General features: G+C 29.0%; 1 protein-coding gene across 1 annotated transcript in view; it reads left to right on the forward strand.

Moving 5' to 3' along the window:
• Positions 1 to 1,253: 1,253 nt before the first annotated feature.
• The window catches only part of LOC143238769 (CCR4-NOT transcription complex subunit 1-like), a 91,887-nt gene continuing 66,455 nt past the window's right edge, over positions 1,254 to 26,685 (forward strand). The window contains 14 exon segments of the mRNA XM_076479292.1: positions 1,254 to 1,470; positions 8,069 to 8,176; positions 9,615 to 9,713; positions 11,749 to 11,929; positions 12,931 to 13,068; positions 15,065 to 15,174; positions 16,607 to 16,662; positions 19,163 to 19,289; positions 20,419 to 20,526; positions 20,851 to 21,021; positions 21,220 to 21,344; positions 22,002 to 22,134; positions 23,193 to 23,300; positions 25,655 to 25,894. Coding sequence (XP_076335407.1) covers positions 1,369 to 1,470; positions 8,069 to 8,176; positions 9,615 to 9,713; positions 11,749 to 11,929; positions 12,931 to 13,068; positions 15,065 to 15,174; positions 16,607 to 16,662; positions 19,163 to 19,289; positions 20,419 to 20,526; positions 20,851 to 21,021; positions 21,220 to 21,344; positions 22,002 to 22,134; positions 23,193 to 23,300; positions 25,655 to 25,894 — 1,806 coding nt within the window. The 5' untranslated portion in view covers positions 1,254 to 1,368.

Raw genomic sequence — 26,685 nt, forward strand, 5'->3', positions numbered from 1 at the left:
CCATAATTACTTTAAGGCCCTGGGTTTGAGCCCGGTAACCTCATGCCTTAATCTGGGGTTGTCTGTTTTGGAAGATAATGTTGCGTGTCTCTTTTATCGTGTCTTCCTTTTCAGTTGTTGCTCAGAGTAAATGTGGGAACATACAACGCTAAAAGTTGCAGTTTAGTTCATGCAGAAATCACAATGCTTTAAGCAAACAATCAACCTTTTTATCGTATATGTAGTGGACGTTTTGTTTTATGTACTACACATTAATACGTTAATAGACTGCTATCAATACAGCAATATTTTGATATTTTTGTATTTTGACATTAGTAAGAGGAGCTGGTATAGTGGCTACCCCAAACTTTCAAAGACAGCGATGTCCCTCGCTGAGTAATAGAACGTATGTCTACATACCAAAAATGAACACGGTAGCTTAACTTCGTTTTTCATTGCTTTCTTTTTATATACTTTTAAACGAGGGACTTGGAATAGTTGCTATTTATAAATATGAAGTTTGGCATGCTAATTGATTTCGGTTTACAGATCATCTTTATTACATATCGGTTTGGCCCTTGCTATGAGTTTATTTTCTTTCAAAGCTCCTGATTTAATTCATTGTAAAGTATCGATATGAAATTCGAATGTTTAGACTTTATGATAAATATTTAGTGTCGCCTTATCGTTATGTTTGTGTACCAAAACATCTATACATGGTGTGATTTAATCAGTTTTATTATTAGACTAATAAGAATTGTTAATTTGTAAAGTGGCAGATATTGTGTTTTTGGTGGCAATTTGAAAAATAGAATGTACGTAATGGCCGACTTTAACGAAAATGTAGTTATCGCTAAATGTCACTCTCAACGAATTAGATCCAACTTGAAATACCAAAACTTTAAAGTGGATTGTTTTCTTTTGACTTCATGATTACAATATATAATCGAGGTTCATCTTTATAGAAATTTGGATTCTGAGTATTACTTTACTATTTTACATAATTTTGAAAACCATCTCGAAAACACACTTCAATGTAAATACTTTTTATTAATTATCACCCCAAATATTTACTTTATTTTTATAAATTTCTAAATTTATCTGTATCTTATATTGGTTTGAAATCAAGAAGTTCTAACGATTTTGACAAAGAACCATGAAGCTTTGTCACGTGCATAACACTTTTTTTACTTGCGACCTCTACGAAAGTGAATGCAACAAAAATAAAAACTTTGGCGAGAATGATGTAGAACTATCTGTGATGCTAAGTGGTATGTTGTGGGAGTAGTATGGGGATTTTCATTAAAAAATTTAAAGTTATATTTTAATAAACGGGATTTTGTATGAACTTGAACTGTTGAAAGCATTCTTAGTTGTGTTCATGGGATTATGAACCTAGATTCTTTGTCATTTGCATTGTCGCAAATCAGTTATTTGGTAGGAAGTTTAACAAAGAAATGTTTCAAGGTTAGTGTTCAAGAAATAACAAAGGTAAGTGACTTGTATATTGGAGAAAAATATTGTGTTCAAAAAAATTTTGATCATGATGATATTTATTAATTTAGATAAGATTTGCATAATCGTTCAGTTCAAATCGGGTAAGACCTGGGGGTGAAAACAATAACTTAGTAAGAGGTTGGCTCTACAACTATGATTTAAAATTTGTGTCGTTGTTACATTGTTATCATTATTAATAATTAATCATTATTAATTATTAAAGTAACTTTTGATAAATCGTATATAGTGAATCATGGGTAGGTTTATGATTAATTTTATAAGCTAATATAAAACATGAAACATGCAGGTTGAGCTATTGAAGTGTTTTCTTTCTCGTTTAAGTTATCGAGAAGAATTCGCATACAATTTTTGTACAATACAAAAAAAGCAGCACCTGTAAAACCATTTACAGTGTGAAATCTCCTTCAATCTGCAACCACCGTGGTGTAACTGTTATGTTTTATCATACCAATTACGTTGATGTACAATATTGATTTCAAGTTTCCTGCAGTCTTCTGTCATTTCCAAAATTGTAAAGAATGCGAGAAAGAAGTGAAAATAGAAACTATCATTTGATTCTTCATTTATCAAAGTTTCGCTGACCTCGGAAAATTCTAATTATTTATTAATCACCATGCACAAGGGAAAAAAAACCCAAGACTATGCCTTTTAGTCTTATAATGGTGGTTTGAAAATTGTGGGTTATGTTATCCTTTGCTCATTACCAGTGCTAGATTTGTATAGGCATTTAAAGAATTTACATTTATTGATAGTAAATTCTTCTGAATTTGGCAGACAAATTATTTCTGTATATATATATATATATATTTTATAATCAAGTCGTCAAATTAGATTTCTGAGAAAGAAAGAAATGTGAACCTGTCATAACTTTGCCTATTAATTAATGGAGGGACATATTTGAATTAATTGCATAATTGCTATGTTTACCACATACCTACACAAATGTATATTCGCTTTGGTGGATAAGACGAGTACGATACACACAACTTCCAAATCAACACTACGAGAGTTAGACTGTAAAGTTTTTTTATAACGTGGGAGATAAGTGCCAGGAGAAAAAAATGTGCGCGGAAATTTCTGATGTCGCCCATTTGGATATGATATCTTTAATCGGAAAATGATCGTGTTGAAAATTAATGTAACGTATCTTACGTCTATTTTGGTTAATATAAAGAAGCATTTATTAGTATTTTATAATGTATAACTGGAGTAAGGAGAAAAACTGAGCAAGCAAACATTGCTCGGATCCTGAAGCAACATCAGAAAACTTGCGCAGACGATTTTACTCAGTAATAAAGTGCTTGGGGAACTCGTTCCTCGTACGAACTAAATTACACTGTTCAATATAAAATTCTATTTAATTAACTAATTGACGAGTAAGTTAGTTTTTTCCGTTAAATGTAGTCGTTAAATTCATTTTAAGATTTTAATAACTGTACTTTTAATTTTAGCCCCAGAAACCACATTCACACTTGATGATACTAAATGTATCATCCAAATTATAAATCAAAGTTAACAAATTTGTACTGAGTATAATATTTGTAATTCACGAAGTATTTGCTCGTCAATTCATTCTAATATTTAAGTAAAAAACTAATAACGTATTTAATTTATTATGATTAGTATTTAGTTGATTTTTATTTTCGGTTAAAATAAATATCTTCTCTCATTTAACATAACGTTTAAAGTCCCTTGTTGACGTTTTGTCCTATATGTAATCATCTAGATACAAAATTAAACATTAAACCCTCGAAGGCAGCCCTTATTCAAATATTTATCAAGCTTTTATTTAAGCTCTTGCACTTTAATTGTATATAACACATCTGATGGTAATTCATTCCAATGACCAACAGCCCTTTTAGATGACGTTGTCTTAGCTGAAGATGATTTCTCCCCTGCCAATATTTTTGTTTTAGTGTTACCATTCTCACCACTAAGTACGAAGACGAAAAGCATCGATACTGAATTTCCTTAATCTCAAACACTTCAGTTGCATTCAATATATATCTTATGTTTTCAAGAGAATTTCAGAAATCGTAACCTATACTTGTATGATGACCATCCCAGCCCAGGTACCAACTTAGTATCCTTTGTCCTTAGCCCTTCTAAAAAATGCAATGCCCAAGGAAAGGAGACCAAGACTGAACAGAATATTTCAATTGTGGTTTAACCAATGACCAATAAAATGACATTGTAACCTATTTAGACTTTTATTCAATATTTTGTCAATACAACCTGAATTCTATTTTCTACCATTGTTTGGAATGGCTTAAGAGATTTATAAACCAGAATACCAAGATATTTTTCTTCAATAACACTGTTAAGATTATTTTTTCAAAACTATATCTATAATTCGAATTATAATATTCAACATACATTATCTTACATTTATTGTAATTAAAACTCATCTGCTATTTGCCCAAATTGCCAATTATTCAGTCAATTTGTAAAGCAGCAGCACCATCCTTACATCCAGCAACACCTAAAATTAAATTAAAAACTTCAATGTATTGACCATTCGCTCATCTACATCATTATTAATGCCATTAAAGAGCAAAAGTCCCAACAGTGATACCTAAAGTACCCCACTTACAACATTAATCCAGTATGATTAAACTACATTTATAATAATCCTCTATTTTCTTCTATCTAGCTAGTTTTTAATCTAATGAACCAATCCATCATCACATACAGATAATGTTTAAACAAGCCTTTTATGTGGCATCTTTTCAAATTTGTTTTTGAAAATTTAATTGCACTACATCCATACCTTTAACTTCATCTGAATAAGAATTAAACTTTTCAAAGAATGTCGAAATATAAAGGTAAGATTTTTTGTCTATTTGTGTAACTGTGTTAACTATACAAAAAAATTTAACTTTCTTAAATATCTTTGCAAAGCATCTTTCATTATACCTTCATAAACCTTTCCTACTGATGATGTAAGCTAAACTATTACGCCTGTAATTACAAGGGTGATTTCTATTCTTTCTCTTGTAAAGAATAACATTAACCAAGGACTTGGAAGAAATAAGTTGCTTACATACCCAGTCCTCAGTTATCTGGACTAGGTGCATTATCATTCTTTAAACTTTTTATATTTTTTCTTAAACGTGAAATGTGATTATTTTGTTCAACCTTGTTTTCATTTAGTAGTTGTTTTGGTTGAGGAATATTACTTTACTTCAAATTTTATTAATGAAAACTGATTTCAATAATTCAATCTTCTCATAATCATCATTTAAAGACCTTACTCTCATTCTGACATCTTGCTTATATTTAATGCCTTTTAAGAAATCTGTTACTTTTCACATTTTCAACTAGCATTTTTATAGTTTAATCTTTTACATGACTAACTTTATTTTACAAATCTTCTCTTCACTGCAGTGAATTTGAACTTTTTAAATGAACACTTATATCTGTATATTTCCAAACATATATTCTATCAATAATTTTTATTATTAGAAGTTAACAATAAATCTAAAATAGCATTGTTCTTGGTTGGTTCTTTAACTTGTTGAAAACTGCCCTGAACAGTTTCTAAAATCCTATCTCCTTAATGGTTTGACCAATTTCCCAATTTGTCCATCTGAAATTAAAATCTACCACAACTATATCCTATCTAACAGTTAAATTTTTTTTTCCAATTGAAGAGTTTCTTGTTAATATTCATCTGGTGATCTGTAACAGATTCTAACTGAAAGCTTTCATTCCTTTTAACTGCTAACAGAAACTGAAATACATTTAACCTCATTGCTGTAGACTTGGATATCCTCAACTTGAAAAGGCTGTAATATATCTCATTCAGCCACTTTGTATTTCAGTTAATTAATTTTTCCACAAACTACTCCACTGGTATGGTTTGCTTAGCTAATTTGTATTAAGAATCTTAAAATCCTTCTAAAACGTAAGTACAGAAAGTTTATTTTCAATCATCCAGATAAGTAGTGTCCTTGAAAGAAGTTAACACATGAAAGTAAGGTAAGATTTGAAAAGTTTATTTTAAGAGAGGATTTTCTTTAACACAGAAATAATACTAACTCATCCATAGTTTTTAGGGCAACTCTTCTCATTTCATTCAAAAGTAGAAGTAACATAAGCATATTTTCAATTCTCCAACATTGGCTCAGTCTGGAGACTGCTGAAAGTGAAAGATGCTTGTGTGTCTGAACTTTGACTTCCCTTTGAAATATGGAAAATTTTTGTCTGGTCTTACTTATTTTAAGACTCTCTAATTACTGTAAATGGATAAATATCTGTCAATAAAAACGTCATTATTCCTGTATTCCTCAAATAACTGAATATATTTCTGTGCAATGAACATCTCTGTTAAATTGAAAATAACCTTGCACTACACACAGCATATTGAGGTTTCTCTTCATATAACATAATTTTAATGTGAATTTGAAAATAATTTGGTACTTGTTTGTGATTTGAAAATCATCTGCAATTTTGTGTGTTTATAAATAGTTAAAAGCATTCATTACTACTAACTGTAATATCACAGATTTAGTGATAACAAACAATATTTTTAGTAAACAGTTTAAAATGATGCAGTGTGATGTTTATACACAAGTTTAATATTCCTGTTTCAGAATAGTGTATACATAAATCTTTTGTATTAATTTATATGGTATTGAAGTATTTATGTTGAAGTACTATTTTTAATAGCCATTTTCACACACACACACACACACACACACACACACACACACACACATCTTTGAGATTTTACATGTTCTTGTTGGTGAAACAGTTCTTCAAGGCCCTCTTTTAGAGGAAGAGAAATTCATCTTTTATTTGAAACAAAATGTTTAAACACAAACTAATTTTAGTTGATTTGAATTTCGTACAAAACTACATGAGGGCTATCTGCACTAGCTGTCCATAATTTAGCAGTGTAAGACTAGAAGTTAGTCAGCTAATCACCACCATCCACTGCCAACTCTTGAGCTACTCTTTTAACCAATGAATAGTGGGATATACTGTCATTTAGTAATGCCCACAAAGCTGAAAGGGCAAATATGTTTGTGATGAGGATCCAAACACATAACCCTACCCTAAAAATGAAGAGTTGAGTGCTCTAACCATCTGTCAGTGTCAAGCTATGCAACACTTGATAATTTGAGTCGATTTTCCTGACAAAATGTGGGAGTTAAAACAGATTCAGTTTCTGACTTTTGGAAAGAAAATTGACTGTCATCTCCATATTATTTCTAAACTTGGTATTTATAAATTCAGATCCTTCCATAAAAAAAACACTTTTAGTGGCTGACTTCCTCCTCTTATCTCATTTTTAGCTGTCTACAATTTTTCTTCTATATATTTCTGTTATAGGGATTGAATGAAACCAATGGTTAGTGTATGTGTTTTTATTGGCAGTTGACATAAGTTTTTTAATATTTTGTGTGCTGATATGTACTTGTTAATTACTTTAATTTTACAGAACTGGTTGGCAAGAGAAGTGATAGAGATTATTTATAAACCGTAACCTGAACTTCTGTTCTTTTTTTAGTTGCAAACATTATAAAAGTTTGAAGAATAATGTAACACCTGTTAGTTTTCTAAAACCAAAAAAACGTGTACATTAATTTGTTTGCATGGAATTAATTGTTATGGTGACAGTAACAGTTCTGTTTTGATGTTAACAACAATATTTTATTATTGAAACTCATTATGATCAGTTTTGGAGGTGGGTGTTCAATCTTTTGTTCTTTGTGATTGGTTGTAATGTACCAAATATATATCACAAGTTAATTTTTCAAATTTAATATATCTTGAGGAGTCAGTTGATATTCTGTGTATACTTTGCCACAACTTTGGATAAATTAACATGAAAGGTAACCAGCAATTTAAATAATTTGGATAAGAGCCCTAACAGACATAGTACACAAGATGGCATTTTACAAAGAGGTTCAGTTTAAAAAAAAAAAAAAAGAGCTTTGTTAAAACTGAGTAATCATCATGAATATTCTAAGGGAACAGCAGCTTTTGCTTTCAAAGAAGCAAAAGAAGCTTTATTCTTCATTTTCTAATTTACAGTTTGTTTTTGTTTTTTTGCTGTCATATTGACTGTATTATGTTTGGAACACCTTGTCACTCTAATTGAAAGTTATAGGAGGTTTTGTTCAGAGGTTAAATTGAGGCATAATTGTCCAGAATGGACTTCTGACTCTTGAGGATTTAAGCCTTTTGTATTCCTGCTCTACTGAATTGAATGTTGTAGTAAGATCACAAAGGGACATCCATCTCTTTCAAACTATCAACTTAACTACTATATAGGACCATCTATTGATGTTTCCATTGTGTTTTCTTTAATTTGAAACAGGATATAATACAGACAAGTATTACTAAACATATTTGTATAGAACTGCAGAAATAAGTATAGATGTAACAGAAGTACTCAGGTGAAAGTTATGATTGTTTTTGTATATAACAAGACTTCAATTAAATATAATGATCATTGTGGATAATTTTTATTAGCAGTAAATAACTAATCTTAGAGGATTCAAACAAGCTATTTGTGTACCTGCTCAAACATTTATTAGTGTTTAAATTTCTCTCCAATTAGCTTGTAGCTCAGAATGGCTTAGAAGCTGAGAGACACCTTCTTTGCTGTTTATTTTCTCGCATTGACTTTAGTGGTGAAGGTAAAAGTATTGGCAAAGATTTTCATCAGGTAAGATACTGAAAGATTTTTCTAAATATTCAGCTGGAGAAGTCTAACAGTTTTTCTAATTTATTCTCTGAAACAATTGTAACATTAATCTTTGAAGAATTTGGAAGTGAAGTTGAGTTTTAGTATACAGGGTGTTTCAGTGCTTTCCTATTATAAAATTCAATCATTAAATAATTAACAAAATAAAAACTATGTAGTTCTTAACATATTCTAACCTAACTCGTATAGTGTCTTTTTTTCACTCTAGTGAGTAGTGTTACCCTGCAAAATTGCAATCATGTAAGAAGAAGCTTTAGGAAATGGGGGGGTGGAGGATCCATACAATCAGTTTTATAGTAACTTTGCTTAGACAACTAGCTACAATATATGTAATTTAGTATTGGTTTTCAGTAACTTCTGAGCTACTGTGTTAACTGGAAATCTGTTTGTAAGGACTATTATTACTACTTGCATACATTGTTTTAAATTTCGCCCTATTAAAGAAACTTAAAACATGTGTTGTGGAAAAACATTTTGGCAATCTTTTGTAAACTTGAAACCTCAAGTAAAGCTTTTATCTTTTAATTTGGTTTAGGGTTTCATGATTCTTTAAATTTGTAATCTTTTAGGATCTAGCTAAATTTTATAAAGAAAATTTAATATAAATAGTTACAGCTATGAGCTAAAAAATACAGGAGCTGTTTATTTGTATGTTATGAAGACACATGGAAGTTTGTCATGTAGCCAAAAGAGCTTGCAAGACGTGTTATTAACAGTAATAATAATGTAGCAATTTTTCACTTTTTCTAGATTGAAGATGGGGTTAATGTGCAAGCATGAAATGTATTAGTAATATTTGCAAGATTATCCATTTCCTATTTTAATTCTCCGATTTTATTCTAACGTTTACTTGCTTGTGATTAAGCAGACTTGTTTTAACTTCTCTCTTATCCTCAAATGAATAAATATGGTCTTTTATTTTCTCGTATTATAACCGTAATTTTTAAAGCCAAAACAAAACACGTTACAATTAAACAAAATATGCTGCATTTTTAAAAAACTTTCATAGGGTACAAGCTACAATGTGGGATTATAAAATGTATCCTAGGTTTTGGAGGTAACTGTGGAAATAGGGCACACACACACACACACACACACACACACACACACACACACACACACACACCCTTTGCCCTAAGTTATCAATTTCTTGCCTTACTTCCTTGAATTCTGTTTTAATGTATACCTATTGTAATTGAGAAGTGTTCTAAATATTCTAATGTATTTTTAAATGAAATACACTGTTTTGAGTATTACCAAGACTGCAATTAAACCTACAATTGCCAAAGACCTCCAGTTAATTCTGACATCTATTTCTTAACTTATTTTCCATTCATTTAACTAATAAAGAAATGTTTTTTTTTGTATACCAGTGTTTTAAAATATCTATTTTATGTAGGTTCAGTATTTAATTCAGGAGTGTGGCTCATTAATAACGCAGCCCAGTCTTGTGACAAGATTGTGTAGTGCACTTGATAACCTTTTGCATCATCAAAAGGTAAACTGTTTGTTAAATTGTTTATCACGTGCTTTCCACGTGTGTGTGTTATTTGTAATTGATATGTAAAATTTGAAATTTTAAGAATCCTGGCTCTTAAAATGCTTACTACCATAAGAAAACTTCAAAATGTGGTGATAAAATAAACTGCCATAGGCTTCAAAAATCAGTAGTATTAGTGAAAAGTGTAAGATGGTAATAATATTGTCTGTTTCTTCATACTTAACCCATTGATTTTGCAACCCTTGCACTATCTACAGCACACTAAGGTCAACTGCTGGAGGTAGACTGTATGCTGTATGGAAAATCAGTATTTAGTGAGTTAAATTCACATTTTAGTAGACACAATTTTAGTTTTAGTTTATTAATTAGTGAAAAAAGTTCAATCTTTGTAAACTTGAAACCTCAAGTAAGTCTTTATTTTAATTTGCTTAAGGATTTTATAACTCTTTTAAACTTGTAACCTTTTAGGACCTGGCTAAATCTGTAAAGACAACCTAAGTAATTGCAGCTGTGGGCAGGAAAAATATAGGAACTGTTTATGTAGGTGTTATGAGAATGTACAGCAGTTTGTTGTGCAGCTAAAAAAACCCTGCAGAATACTTAACAAGAGTGATAATTTAGTAATTTTCCACTTTATGTACCTTTAACTATGGTAATCCAAACTATTGCATATTTTCAGTGGATATGCTGTACTGGACTCTTAATTCATCATAAAGATTTCAAGGCAATCCATTAAGAAATACAAAAAATCTCCAATTTGATTGAATCTTTTCTCCCTAATTGTTTAACGAACGTAAACTTATACTTAACTTTTATGGAATTTTTTAAACTTTAGTACACTGATAGATCTTTACAATTTCTACAGTTAAGTGTCAAATTTTGTCAAATATGTGTCAGTTATTTAACAAAACTCTCAATTTTAACAAAAGTCTTTGTGCATGCCAAAGCAAAGAGTTGTGAACTATTGGTCAAATTTTTACTACAGCTTCATCTGAAACTGAAGGTAGACTATTTTTTTAGCTTTTATAATTCATGTTAAAGATGGCTGACTTAGGGCAACAAAACTATAGGGTGAAAGCATGTGTACCTATAGAAGTATTAGTTTGGCCAAACAAGCTAGATTAGCATTCTGTATCAACTTTTCTAAAGATTTGTATAGGTGAATGGTTTATTCACTGCCAATTTTAAACAAAAATTGACTCAATTTTATGAAATTCTCCTATTTAAGGAGCACTTAGTATAATATGACATCTTAATCTATTAGCATAACTAATGGTTGACATGGCAATACTGAGGGCATGTGAGTGATGACAAATTGTAATCTAGTTTCCATGACATTACTATAAAGGAAATTATTAAAGAACCTGGTTGGTTCTATAAAGTATAGATCTATTCTAACAAAAAGGGTTGTTGTTCTAAACCTAATAATGGTTACTATAAAATGTGTCTTATTGTGGTTTTGGATTGTATATTTACAAAGTCATATCTAATCAAAAAGACATTAGTTATGGGGATAAAGTATGGTCAAAAAGGATTAAGCATGCGACTTAAACGTATGAGATAAATTAGTAGCCAAGCTGGTAGATACACTTACAGCATTGATAAAACATTCACAGCGAATATTTATTCATTAGTTAGCCAGGCCATGTATTTTGTTCAGTTTGTGGCATGAAGGTTGGTAGTAAAAAATACGAGGTCTAACTAACTAATAAATTAAAATTGGCTATAAAGTTCTTATCAATCCTATAAGTGCAATTCTTTGTTTGACTGCTTATTTTGATTTAATTTCTTTAAATGGAAAGTTGTATGCTCAATCCTTTTTTGGCCACACCATTTTTGTTTCACACCTAGTGTTTTTGATTAAATACATTTTACTAGACAACTTTCAAAAAGCTTTTTTATTTCATGTTTCTAGTGGTTGAAATAATGAAATGTTGTTTGGCTTACCTCTAAGCCCCTTTTTTCTAGAGGTTTAGATATTGTTCAGTGAATCATGTGAGTGTACAGATGTATGTTTATCGCATTCTTTTAGAGCTTGAGATCACATTCTCACCTTCTTCCAAATATAAGTAAAGTGCTTAAACTTACCCAGGTGCAAGAAGTAGTATTTGGAATTGCACTTCTTCATTCTTCACATAGTGGTCTCTGTAATCACGCAATCCAGTTTCTAAAAGAGAAGATTCCAGAACTTCTACATGTTTACACTAATTCAGGTTGTTGATCTTTATGTATGATCTCTTTTACTCTGAAAGTAAGCTTCATTTCAACAAGCCTTGTAACCATGGAACCTTAGTACTAAATTCAGAAAACTTAATGTCAGATTAAGCAAAAGTGTTCATTTGCATAACCTTTATATACTTCAAAATGAGTGCTTTTTTAAGTATTTTTTTATTTTCTCAAAATGGCAAAAATAGTGAAACAAAACTTATAAATATGAACAGTCTTCTAAGGTCTTCCCACCTGTTCTTTTAATTATTATTTTATAAAGCCATTTAAGCCCTATAGAATAAACTGTTAACTAATAGCATAATTATCAGAGAGGTAACTGTGTGAACAACTAATCAAGTTTTATAATAAAATAATTGGTCAGTTTCAGCTAGTCTTGAAATTATCTTTTTGTTCTGTTCTTTAATCTAACAACTCTAATTTTTTACATTCAATAAACTTTTATTCAAAACAATGTAATATTAATTAAAAACAAGTACAAATTAACAAACAAATTTAAGACTTTCTTAAAATTCTGAAAATAGGTTTGCTTTAACAAAACTTAGTTTTGTGTTGGTTAGCTGTTGCTTTCAAGTATTCATTTCTTTAAAACAAAATAATGTGCTTCATGTATTAAAATAGAATGAAGAAAAATTACTGTGATTTTGCAGGCTTTCTAGCTAATCTGTCAATATTAAATTTTGATAGCAGCTAAAGAACTAAACACTGAGGTTTTTGAAACATTGAAACTGCTACATGAGCTACTGAATATTAAACACGACTTTTCTTCAGTTTGAGATTTTGATTTTGTCTTGTTTTTAATAATTTTAAAATGTTAGTGTTTTTGAATCAATTTTATCTTTAGAGATCAGGATCACAATGTAATATTATTAAAAAATTGTGTTTTTTAATTATAAGCTTTACTGTAATTTTTATTCATTCAGTTGTGTGAAGCACTTGTTAAAAAAAATGATTAAATGTTAGTGCCTTTTGTTGGTCATATTCCAAGGAGGTCAAGAAGGAAGCTTAGAGGATTTTTCAACTGAGTTTGTTCATCTGTTGTTAATTTTTATCCTTCACACTTCTAAAGACCAGACTGGCCTGAGCAGTGAACAAAAAGAAGCTTTTTTGCAAACTCTGAGAAGAGGTGAGAAATGTTACAATTAATCAAAGAAAATGAAATAAATCAAATGTTTTAAATACCAAAGTGTTTTCAGACTTAAAAGCCTAAATTACAAAGATGTTGGAACTGTGGATGTTTTAGAAACCTAACTTTTACATATTTGATTTGTATAGAAATTAACGTGTGTTAATTTTCTGGGACATTTATAATTGACATTTATAACGCTAGGTATATTTGAGCTATTGCATTATACATGATGAAATTTTAGCCCTTTGTACATTTGTGCCAAAATTTAATACTAATGTCCTGTATTGTGTAATACAAAGATTTTATTAAAAACCATGCAACTAATTTAAAAACTGCTGTATTTGTTACAGTTGCTAGATGAGTGTTTCGATAAAACTTAATAGTATTAAATGTGCTAAAATGTGTACAAACAAGATAATGGTTGAAAGTTTTACTATACTTTTACATATTCATTAATTTACTCCTTCAAATATCTGGATATAGCAAAGTGATTGATAAAAAAAAAAAAAAATCTGATAAAGTAAGAATTCATAAACTCACAATCTTGAAATATAAATGTCAGTATGGGACAATTTTTAAGTTGCACAATGAAAAAAGTAAAAATAAAAAATAATTCTTTAAAATTACATGTTTCTTTGTCTTGATTTTTATTTTCAGTATCTGACTGCAAGTAGTTTGAAACTTCTGTGAGAATACGTGTGATATATGACGTTAATTAACGATTTTAATGACAGCTGTATTGCCAGTGTCACTTAAGTGACATTCTAATTGCTGAGAATATTACTATAAATCATCATATTGTTCAGATTTAATTTCTTAGGAAAACAGATTTCACTTGGTGATAAGTGAGCAGTTTTTCATTTCTTCAGCATTGAGATGCCTAGCTAATAGCAATGAATGATTAAATGTTTTCTTCTTATCCATTTAAGAGTGGAATCTTAATTATGAAATTAAAGTTAAGTATGTTGAAAATTGAAGTGTTATCTAATTAAATTTTATCAATAATTTGTTTTTATATAATGTAAATTTAGGATTTTTGGAATAAAAACAAAACAAATGTGGTAATTACTGTTTAAAGGAATGTTATTTTAATCCTAAAATTTGCCGACAATGAAACATGTGTATTACTAAAGTATTTAATATATTCATGTAGGAATATTGAAATAACTTGATATTGTCCTTAAGACTTGTCTGAAAGACACGAACTTAAGTTCACCAAACTGAACCTTCATATGGCCAGCAAGTAGGAACCCTTTAGTACAGAAGCTTTAGTAAAGAACAATCTAATTGGCATGTTATAATTGGATTGTGATCTCGTCTGTTATGGTTAAAGTTCGTTCTAAGTGTTAATATATGCTACTTTTAAAATAAAATTAGATGGCATGTGAATATAAATTATTTTAAGTGAATACATTAAAATGCATTTTTGAGGTTTTTGAATTTAATGGTCTGGTATATTACTTGTGTTTTAAAACGATTTTAAATTTTAAAATGTATTATACTTATTGAATACTTTAAATACACTGTATGAAGAAATGAATTTGAATTTCACATTCTTCTTTCATGCTAAATAGCCTTAAATGTAGAAATTATTGCTAATTTTTAGTTCTTTTATTTTTGTAATAGCTAAAAGTGTTTCAGATACATATCATTTTAACTATATTATTGTCAAGAAAAGCAAAACATATGATAGTGTGGTTGTGGGAAAATGGTCATCTTTGTCAGTGTTATAATATTAGTTGTGGCTTATACAACTAAATTGAAATATTAGTTTCAAATGAAATATTTTGCAGTTTTTGTCTTGCACTATTTTAAAATTATCAGCTTGATGTTGAATGCATTATTTAAGTTCATTGTAAATGAATTTTTTGTTTTCATTAATTTTTTTTTCTGCTTAATCTTTGGAAGATCTACTATGCAATATTTTAGCCTTTATTATTATTTGTTTCTCACACATTTATCAGCCTTTCGATACTTCTTGATTTTTTGTCAGACTTTCCTCAAGGAATAGTACCAATTATTTTGGTACCCTTTTTATATCACACAAAGCACGATATTCCGATGGAAAAAGTAGTTTCTGTATCAAGAACAATGGCTAGAGAGGTATGGCTCAACTTTTTTCATAAAATATGGTTATAGATCTTTGGTTATTAAATTATGGCCTTAAATAAAAAATACTTTGGTTAATTTTCCAACACCATTAAGAAATTTCACATGTTTAAAGTATGTATGATTAAGAGTTTCTCTTATGTCAAACTGATATTTATTGGATTCACTTCTGAAAAATGAGACTTAGTATTCAGTATATCGCAGGGTAAAAGTCGATTTATTTTTATCAGGCAGTGTAGTAGGTGGTTCTCGTTTTTTTTTCTTCCTTTCCATTAGCTCTAACTCGTAAACCACAGTGTATCATCTTCCAGTCTACACATCAAAATGCTTCAACTCTCCCTAAGATGTGTTTTTAACCTAGAGCTAGAGCCCAAAGTGATTTGCAATAAGTTTGTTACATCCCAAAAAATATGCAATAATGTAGATTGTTTAATATTGTCGATTACTTGTCAATCAAATGGTGACATCTGTGATGTTATCATTAAAAATAAAAAATCCTAAAATTGTTAGGATGTGAAGAAAGTAGGGGGGTGTAAAAAGATTAGAAACTGGAGCATTTGTGATGGGAGGAAAAATCGACATTATGCAATTTTGCCTTCCACCACTTTTATTTCTGTCCACCCATAAGTGTTTGGATTCAGGAATTGGTAATGCAGGTTTTCCCCTTGTTCCAAATGTTCTTTAGTTTCTAATCTTTTCTCATCTCTACACTCTAACAATGTTATAATATACTAAAAAAAAGATTATTTTTAAATTATTTACTTTTTATTTATATCAATTCCTTTTTTCAATGTATTGAATTTCACATCGTAAGTACTTTGGTTTATTTCAAAGGGCAATAGCCAGAGGGAATCTAGTTTTCTGTACTCAGTACTATATTATTTGACAGCACAGGTACTTTCTATTAGTCACTTTTTGGAGCTCAAAGAATGTCAGTTTTTGAAATAAGGCTGTTAAATTATTTCTTAAGACTTTTTAAAATTAGTTTCACTAAGACTGAAATGTTTGCTTATAAAATGAATATGAGAAAACACTGTATAAAACAATATTAAAAAGAAGCAAGGCACTCCTCATAGTACAGTCTTGAACAACAATTAAAGTAAAGGTTGATAACAAAAAACGTAATTGTTTTACTGTTTCTTCCCCTTTATATAAAATTTAGAAATTAGCATACAAAATGTTAAAGGTGTGTAAAGCCTTGTTAACAGTAATGCTTTTTCTTAACCTAAATTTAATATCTTGAGATGGTATCTGTATTCAGTCTTGAAATAAGTTTTGTTCATCTCCTAATAAATATTATCTATATATTTTACTTTTGAAATTATCTTTTAGTAAATTTATTGTATAAGAGATGTTGCAAGTTTATCTTAACAATGTTACTGGAACTTTGGTTAGTAATATTTTCAAACTTTTTTTCTGTATATAGATTGATGATTCAGTGGTAGACCTTGTTAGAGAAATAGGGTACTCTTTTACTGCAAGGTAATGATTTTATAGTTTTCAGGTATTTTTATTGTTTTCATTTTGTTAAAATATTTGAAATTGAATCCTTTTTAAACTTTTTATATTTATGGAAAGAATTAAAATCTTGTGGTGAATTTTGAGATTTAGTTTTTCCAGTCATCACACTTACCATATGACTCGTTGTTTCTCAAACTTATTTCTACAAAAAAACCTGAAATCATAACAATGTTTAATGAAATTGTATTATCATTATTTTTATTATTGGTGGTGGTGGAAGAAACCTACAACATACTGACTTTGAAAACTATTGTAAACTTGCTAAAATCTACTTGGTCCACAGTCTTTAACCATTTCCAACCTACTGCAAAAACTACTGTAAGATAAAGATACACAGCAATATACTGTACAAATATTACCCATAAGTATCGACTTGAAGGTCAAATTTCTTTATACATTTATTAGTAACAATACAGTTGCTGGCTTTATGGGTCAGCCAATCTTGCTGAAACAGATTTTGTAACAAAACTTTTTTGTATATAATTTAATTTTGATTTTAAAGTCAAAATTATGCATTAGTAACTTATTTCGAATAATCAAAATTAGTACTTCACCTCATTTACAGTTTCCAATTATTCCAACTAATTGAAATATTGCCATTGTTTGTTCATCAAAAAATTGCATATGAGGGGGAGGGAGAGAGTACCTCTTGGATTTAAGGATCTAGAGTTTTATTTACATTGCCAATAAACTTAATTCTCTTGTGTTATTGCAAACCTCCTAAGACTATCAGTAATGATCATTAATGTTAAAACTATTGGCTGGAGAGAAGACAATTGGCTAAAGGTCCAGACTATCCATTACCTGTTCTAGAAATTAATGAACATTTTTTAATGTTTGAACAGGTATGAATCTAGGGGAGAGGTCCATGGGGACTGAACCTCGTCTCTCCACTTTTTTGTTTTTTTATAAATTAATAACTGTATTGTTCAGTGTGTATTTTGGGCAGTGAAAGTTTAACTAAAAAACATGGTGTCTTCCTTACACTACTGTATTGCATCAAGACAATATTGGAGACCAATGCTTTTATTTTAATGACCTGTTTATTACCATAAGTTTTTGTTTTGTTTTTTCTTCAAGTTCTGAGATCAATACAGCTGTAACTTACAAAAATCAGGTTATGGAATTGACCAGTAACTGATTATTTATAAAATGAATATAACAATATGACATCAACTTCATATTTATGTTAAATTTTTTGCTTTGGGGTTTTTACTTTTCTTTTAGGTGTTAAATTAATTGCAAGTCTATAATTGTTTTATTTAAAGTTAGTTTTTCATTAGTTGGATTTTATAGTAACTGCAAATATTATTTGTCAATGTCTAAAACAAATGAAATGGGAAATGCCATGACTTAAAGCATTTTTAATTGGGCATCTTCTTTAAAGATGCTAAAATATGAATTTATAAAATTTTCCTCTAAATACAATTGTAACTATTCAATTTTAATTACAAAATTTGACATGTCTTAAACTGTTTTTATTTAAATATGAATTGTGTTAGTAGTAATAAAGATTAGAAATACAATTGTAATTCAACTGAGTGAAGGTAATGTAAACTTATCAATTATATTAGTGAAGATCCAGCTTGATCCTACTTTACCACCTTTATAATATCTTGGGTTTATCTTTGTTAGACTCATATTTTGAGAATCTTGTTCAGAACAATGTTTAACATAATTTGGAACATACATTGAAAACAATTAAAGTACTCTATCTAACAAGATTTGACATTGTTTTTCAATTCTTGTGGATTCATTTTTCTAAATATTTTTAACAAAATTATTTCAACAATAAGATGCATTCAACTAGCATGTAGATTTGTAAAGGAATCTAGCAATATCTTTAAGTGTTTTATTTGTAATTTGTACCATAATATAATGTATTAATTTTATATAGAAATGTATTCTTAAAGATCATGAAATAAGTTTATTTTCATCAACTTAAAGTTCTTTCGTTTTAGTACAGTAGTGGAAACTTGTAGATGTGTGGAATTTTCTAATATGTAGTAACTTAAATAAAATAGAAAATTACATTTCATTAACCTTTTCCAGCTCTCACTGAAATGGTCACAGTTCCAATCATTTACTAATATAAATAGCACCTCAGCCCTGCAATGTATTGTATCCACAACTTACATGAAGAGCCTTATCAACAATGGATACATCTAATATGTAACTTACATAATATTGCACAAACTTTCACACTTTCACTTAGTGCTTACAATAATTGAATAAAATGTGTATAAAAATAGTTTTAAATATGAACATTTCAGTTTATTTTGTAAATGAATTGAACAGAGGTCGGAAATCTTTTTTTAATTAACATTGTCACTTGCCTCTAATCAATAACAAGAAATAGAGATGGTAAGCTAAAAATAGATAAGTAACTAACATTGATTACTTATGCAGTAAATAAATGTAATTTATTGTAGAGGTAAATGAATGTTCTATGGTTTTTCAGCCTAGAGGATTGCAAGTCAAACTTAGTTAATTTGTGCCAGAACAAGATCACACCATCAATTGTAGCAAGAATTTTGGGTTTAATTATAAGAACACATACAGGGCTGGGTGAAGGTATTTCACTTCAGGTAAGCATTTTCTTGTATATTTCATGACTTTGCCACACAGTAAAAACAGCTAGATGCACCTGTTTTGTGCCTTTTATTGCATTCCAGAAAAAAAATAAAAACGAGTGTTTGAAGTAGTTTCAAACTTGTGAAGATGCTGCTGTTTTGTAAATATTTTGATATATGGTATTCGTATAAGTTTGTGGCTCTGAAGATTTCATTGTGGTAGGGTTTTTAAATAAACAATTAAAAATGCAGAGTTTTATTATAGGCATTTTTTTCAAATTTGTATTTATTTCTTTTTGTAAATTTTTCTGCATTTCATGTATTTTTGTTATGATTTGAAAAACATGACATGCACTTTTAATGCGTTTATGACCAGTGGTGGTGTTAGGTGCTTAAAAGACTTGGTTTGGGGACATAGGAGCAAGAATTTTCATGTTTTTTTTTATATGATGTTGATCATGGTTTTATATTTTTATTTTGCAAGACTTGCCTTGTCTGCAACGTAGTACTAAGAGGGAGCTCTTGCATATTTATTCAGATCTATACCTGAGTATGCAATGGCTTATGAGGTTGAAAATAAAAGTAACTTATCTGTTTAAATCTTTAGCCTATGACTTAAAAGTTGTGATACAAGTAACAATGTTGAGATGAGGTGATTTGATAAAATTTGATTAAAATTAAACTTCTATAGAAGTTAAGAACAAAGTAGTTGTATTTTATTTAAGAATGATAGAGCTTATCCTCTATGTATGTAATAGTCATATTCTGAAAAAATGATTAAAATTCACAAACAAGTGATTGTTTAGATCATCCTGAAATCAACCTACTATCAAAATATCATTTATTTTTTATTTGTCGTTGGGTTCGGATGCTCTTTCTTTACAATAGTAAAAAGTACTGCTTTAGTATATTATTAAATATTCACAAGCTTATGTTGTTTATTTATACATAAATCTGTACTAGATATTTACTTGTGAAAGATGAAAAGTTTCTAGCGTAAGTCCTTAATAATGTCTGAAAGTGATAACAATATAAATTTGTAATTAAAAATGTATTTACACAAGTTTGGAAACAACTAGCATGTACTAAGTTGCTTGTTTCTAATAAAGGAAATGATTAAAATAACTGATTTATGCTGTTATAGGAACATGGTGTAGAGGCAGGAGGTATGCAGGATGGTTCTAAAAAGTTGGAAGGACAGATTTCCTCCACCTGGAATGTAGATATTTTTGTTCAAGCCATTTGTGAAATAGTATGTATGAAAATTTTTTTGCTTCAGAATAAAGCTAGATATATTCTTGAGCACGAATTCTAAGAACTACTACTTTTTTGGTAAAGCAGTTGAAGTGTACAATTTTGTTCCTGTATAATTTCCTAATAAAGCAACGCTATTATTCCTCTGTAGATCTAACATAGGTACATTATTCTTTCTCTCTCTCTGAAAAATCTCATAATAAAGGTTGATTTTGGTTCAGATGGTTAAGATATTAAATTCTTATTTTAGTAGGTGTATAACTGTAAAGTAAATTTGAACTTTGCATCCTTTATCATATTATACTATTTTACTTTTTCTTAGGTACCATCTTTGAATTGGAAGGATGTAGTATGGGAATTGGATCATTCTGGTTTTGTAGTGAAGGACAGACAGGGTATAAAACTTTTGTGGCATTCTTTGATGATAGGACTAGACCATGACATATTTCCATCTGAGTATTTATATAGGCATTGGAGTAATTCAGAAGGACAGGTATATGACTAAGCCCAAAAATGTCATCTTAGATAATTGAACAAATTTCACTTCAAATCATTTTCATATAAATTCTAATTTGCCAAATGCATTGAAATCAATGTATATTTGTACTAATTTGAAACTTAATGAAAAATGAATGATAATTAAAAGAATGCATTGAAACATTATTATTAATTAATATTTTTATTTTTCTAGCTCTCTCTGTTTCGACAAATTTTAAAGAACTCTGATGTGTTATGCCTTTTGGATTACAGCTGTAACACTGTAGTTACTGATATTTTAAAAAGCCAACCAGAAAAGACCGAAGATATTTCTAATTGGTAATAGGCTTAAGCAAACCTTGTAGAAATAGTAATTTTTTAGGATATTTTAACACCTTCTACGAAAAGTGGGGCCTAATAGGCCCCAGAGCAAGTTGAAAGGTTATTAATATTAGGCTAATAATTTTGTATTTAAATGAAATTGCCATTTAAATCCATTAATGAATGGATTAACGAGATTCCCACTGTCCCTATCTACTATCTAGCGAAACCACAGCCAGGGGAACAGGCTTGGAGAAATCAGGACTAGAAACGTCTTTTCGTAGGAGTGTTAAAATATTGCTATGGATGAGAAGAACATGAATTTCTAGTTTGAACTTTTATTCAGACTTTACTGCATGATGTTGACATTTATATGGGTGTTTTAATGCAATACTGTGAAGAATTTAAAAATATCTTTAAATAGTTTTTAATAGTAAATAACTTGGTAAGTTAGAATTAGAATACACTTGTAATAACTTTTATATATGTACATATTTTATTGTATAAAATGAAATGCACTTATTTCTTGTTCTACCAAACCATAAGTAAGAAAACTTAAACTTCAACACAAAGTGATAAAATGAGGTATTTGTGTAAGTTAATAATTAATATAAAAAACTACAAAATTAGAAACCTATCAACAGAACTTTAAAAAATCAATTATCAATTTACTAGGAAATCTTTGGATTTGGTAGAAACTCTTCTTCACCTTTCAGACGTAGGTTATTACAGGTCAGTAAAAGAACTTTTTAAGTTTCCCATGCAACACTGTCCTGACGTATTGGCTTTGGGTCTTCTACAAATTTCGGTATGTCATATAATCATCCATTGACTTATTTTCTGTAGTTTAATTACTTATTGAATTCTAACAGTGAAATTTTATATTTTTTTTGTTGCTAATCAATGTTTACCTTTCATTAGGAGATGAATAACTTTGTTATAACTGTGTGTGTGTGTGTGTGTGTATATATTAGTGCCATAACATGTGAACTATGATTTTAAATAATTCAGTGACAATAATTTTCATTTACCAATTTGTTTGGTATTAAAGATAGTTTAAAAAAAAGAAATTGACCTGTGAATTAATTTTTCTCGTCATTATACTTGATTTTAGCATTTATGCTCAACTGGTTAACTCATTTCTTGTCATACTAGCAAAAACTCTGTTCTTGGTAATAGCTAGATGACAAGCCTAATTTACTGTTAACAGTAGTAATAATAAACTTTTAATCTCTCTTAATCTTGTGACAGATGTAGTCAATACCAAGTTACTCAGTAAGTACTCAAACAGAATGCTTTTCTTAATGGAATACATAATGTTTGGGCTTGCTGCATTTAATGTAGCAAATTATTTAACATGAATTTTCCAAAATTTTTTCTTACTCTATCTTAAAACATTAGATTTTAACAAAATGTCCTAAATGCAACTTAGTTGAAGAACTTATTATTTTGCTCCATTGTGCAAATTTTAAAAAATCTTAACTCTAATCCAGACAGTTGTAGGTAAAAGGAAAAGGTTTAGAATGTCTCTCTCTTTTTTTTTTTTGTACATTTAATTATTTATTAACTTGTAGGTTTTTCAGGTACTAAAATATTAATATTCTTACAAATGTGCTTTGCTTTATTTTACTGTCAAACGTTTTCTTGAATAAAATAAATATTCATCTTTTAGAAGGAAATTAAAGGATTTTTTCAGTATTCTTTTATATTGTTTTTCATAAAATTTGGTTTATATTTCAAAAACTTGGATTAAACAAAAAACAGCTTTTATATAAGAACACTAAAATATGCAATTTAAAATTCTCAGTAAGAAAATTTTGCAATTGAGCATTTTTCTATTTTTGCACTTGATTGCAACTTATTTAGAGCCCTTCACACATCTTACAACAAGACATTTTGTCCAGCTTGATCCCTGTATTTTTAGAAAATCATCCCAATTCAACTACAGTTTTGCTACGTGCTTGGTATTCAGAGGTATGAAAGCTTTCATTTTTATGTATTGTAGTATATATCTTTTAAAGAGAAGCTATTTAATTGGTTCTGGTATTCTTAAGTTAATGAATATTAAGTGAAATTGACTGTTTATGCTCTTTAACAATTTTCAATAAATACCTTACAGTAAATGTTGGTAATTTATTTGTTTTTAGAAAACTGGGAAGTAACCTTGTTAAGATGGGTTTTACTATTGTCATGTTATTGCATTTGTGGACTTGCATTCTATATTTTATTGAATGACTATTTCATGAATATAAGTTTGTAAATTTGGTATGAAATTAGATAATTCAAATTTCAGTAACATACATTAATTTTTAATTTAAAAAATAAATATTAAAAACATTTGTAAACATTGAATTTTGAGTATTGAATGGTATGCTGAATGCAACACTAGCTAAATTACATTTTAGACTTTTATATTTTGACAAAACAATAGTTCCATACAAATTTTGAACTCCAGTTTACTGATATTGACAATTAGAATACAAAAGAACCTCTTGTTTTCAATATTTGCTAAGATATCCCTCATGTACTGAATCAAATACAGTGACCAGCTCACATCTTTCCATTTTTGCAAATGCTCCCTCACATACATTTACTTCTGTCTATAATATGTGGATAACAAGTCAAAAGCTCAAAATGTCTCCTTAGTGATTTTCTCACCTATTTTCAAATATGGATTTCTTTTTTAAGACAATTCTTCATATTGGTAAGTCAACTTTAGCCTGTTTGAAATTCATTATTTTGAGACAAATGCAGCTTACTTGCCAAACTTAATAAATTTATTTTTTTGAGTTATTCAAATTTGTATATAAAACCTAAAATTTCTTTCGGAGCCCCTATGTGCAAAATTTTAAGAGGCTTAGCAATCTGCCTAGCAGCAACATAGTTCAAAAGTCTTTGTCACTAAAATTACAGTTGTTTGCAAAACTTGTTTATTTACTCTGTTTTCAAAATAAATTAAACTTATTTCTCAATAGTAGTAATGTGTATATGCATATAGTGTATTGTAATTGAAATGTGACTATCTTAGAAAATGCTAGTCCACTAAACCACAACCAAGGCAGGTCACTTTATAAAGATCAGTTTTATATTATTGGATACGATAACATGAGTGCACTTGCACCATGTCATTGTGACTTCGATAATTTTTACCAAGCAATGACTGAAAGATCAATATAATAAAAATAACGAATATATTGAAATGTATAATGTTATGGCATTTAAGCTATTTACACAAGAGATCGGCAAAATCTATCAGACAAATATTTAGTAAACTGTGAAAACAACAAAAAGTATGAAGTTTTCTTTTAAAAAAAATTAACTACCTGTAGGTTATAAAGATTTCACATCTTACTTAAATTTTCTTACACCTGAAAGTATTTTTAATCTCAAAACAAAAATTACTGTTAGATAGCTGACATTCTTAAAGAAAAAATTAGGAGAAAACCATTAATTAAAAAAATTTTAATACTTAATTTAAAACCTGATATTTTGCTTACAAACGCGTTATAATATTTACTGATACCCCATAAAACTTTGTAAACGTATGTACATTATAAAAAGTCATAGTATAATTATTCTCATGAATACATTCATAATGATGAGCTGAATGGATTTCACTTCAAGAATTATTTCACATCTGATACAAACTTTTGTGTGAAACTTATTGGAAGATGTATTTTTAGTACAAATGTTACTAACATCTTCAGAAGTTATCAAAATATTCAAAAGAATAAACTTTATCATAAATATCTATAGTGTGACTTCTCTAATACAAGTAGTGTTGATGACTTTAATGCTGATATTTGAAATGCTATTCCTTGGTAACTGAAGTGAATTATGGAAATTTTGCTATTAAAAATGTATTTTAGGTATTTAATGAACAAAAACACAGAATAGTTGTTTGCAATAATAAAGTAGGGCTAGATTGCAGGATAATGTGTAATATTTTAACCAAAAAACAACAAAATAGTCATACCTTTTGTATTTAGATATTTTAATTTTTCAGAATATCCTTTTGCTAAAAGATATTCAACCTTAACACTTATCTTTCTCAGTATTCTACGTCCTTTCTATTCCATCATTAACAATTATTTGTGTAAGTTACAAAATCTGTAACATCATCAATGTCATTTCTAATTTTTGTTTTTGTTCTGTGTATTAGTGTTTAATAATTTTATTTTGTACATTTAGAATGGTAAACGATTAGTGCAGGACAAAAAATACCAGTAAATATTTTCCAATTTTAAGATTATACAGTTAGTGTAGTTGCACAGGCTAACCACTGTAGTGTATGCATAATTTTCTTTTGTTTTAACATGTATTTGCAGGTCCATTCTGCAGTACTTAGACCCCCTATCATACACTCTATTATTGACTGGTACGTTAGAGGAGATTATGATCAGAGTCGTCTAATGAGGATTTTGAATGTAGCACAAGATATGAAAGCTTTGACTGAGTTAATGAATTCTACTTCATTTACCTTTATTATAGACTTAGCTTGTATGGCTTATCGACGAAACTACGTGAAACTGGATACGTGGTTATCAGAGAAGATTGAAGAACACGGAGTGAGTTTTTCCTTAACTTCTCAACATTTACTTTGAGTCTTTACATGAAACTAGAACTCTAGAAACACATTAAAAAAAATACTGAAGTAAGTTTTCTGATATGAATTTAACAATCAGTTTACTTTTGAAAGCAAGTAATTTTGATTATTGAATAATATTCTTTAGTATAGTTGAAGTAATCTCTCCCAATATTCACTATTTTGATCATAAATAGTGTGTGTATATATATTTGAGGTGGGTGGGTGAAACTCTTCCTGTGAGCATATGTTATTTTTACTATTTATATGTACTCTACCAGTTGGTAATGGGTAGTGATTACAAGTTGCCTTCCTTCTACTACAAGTGGTCCTTGTAGTTTGAGAAACTACAAACAAACCATAAAAAAATTGTAAGCATGAGAATTATGAAAAAAATTTAAGAAATACATAATTAACTCTTTTCTCTGCCACATTTATAGATAATTTTCTCAGTGACAGCTTTCTTTTTTTTTAATATATATTAAAAATGGATCTTTACATTTTTTGTTACTTAACTGGTCAACTTTAGAAAGTATGAAGAGAAATATTTTTGTACATTTTGACTCAATTTTGAATGCTTGGCAGTGTTCTACATGAATCTACATACAAGAGTGAGACTTAAATAATTCTTTTATTCATAAATTTCTTGTGTTTCAGGGATTGTAGATAAAACTGTTTGGGAAATGAAGTGTATGTTTTTATAGGTTGTTTAAAAGAACTGTCCAAAATAACATTATTCATCTGGAAAATATATTTATATACTTCAATTTCCTT

The sequence above is a fragment of the Tachypleus tridentatus genome, chromosome 13 (genome assembly GCF_004210375.1).
Source record: "Tachypleus tridentatus isolate NWPU-2018 chromosome 13, ASM421037v1, whole genome shotgun sequence".
Classification (NCBI taxonomy): Eukaryota; Metazoa; Arthropoda; class Merostomata; order Xiphosura; family Limulidae; genus Tachypleus; species Tachypleus tridentatus.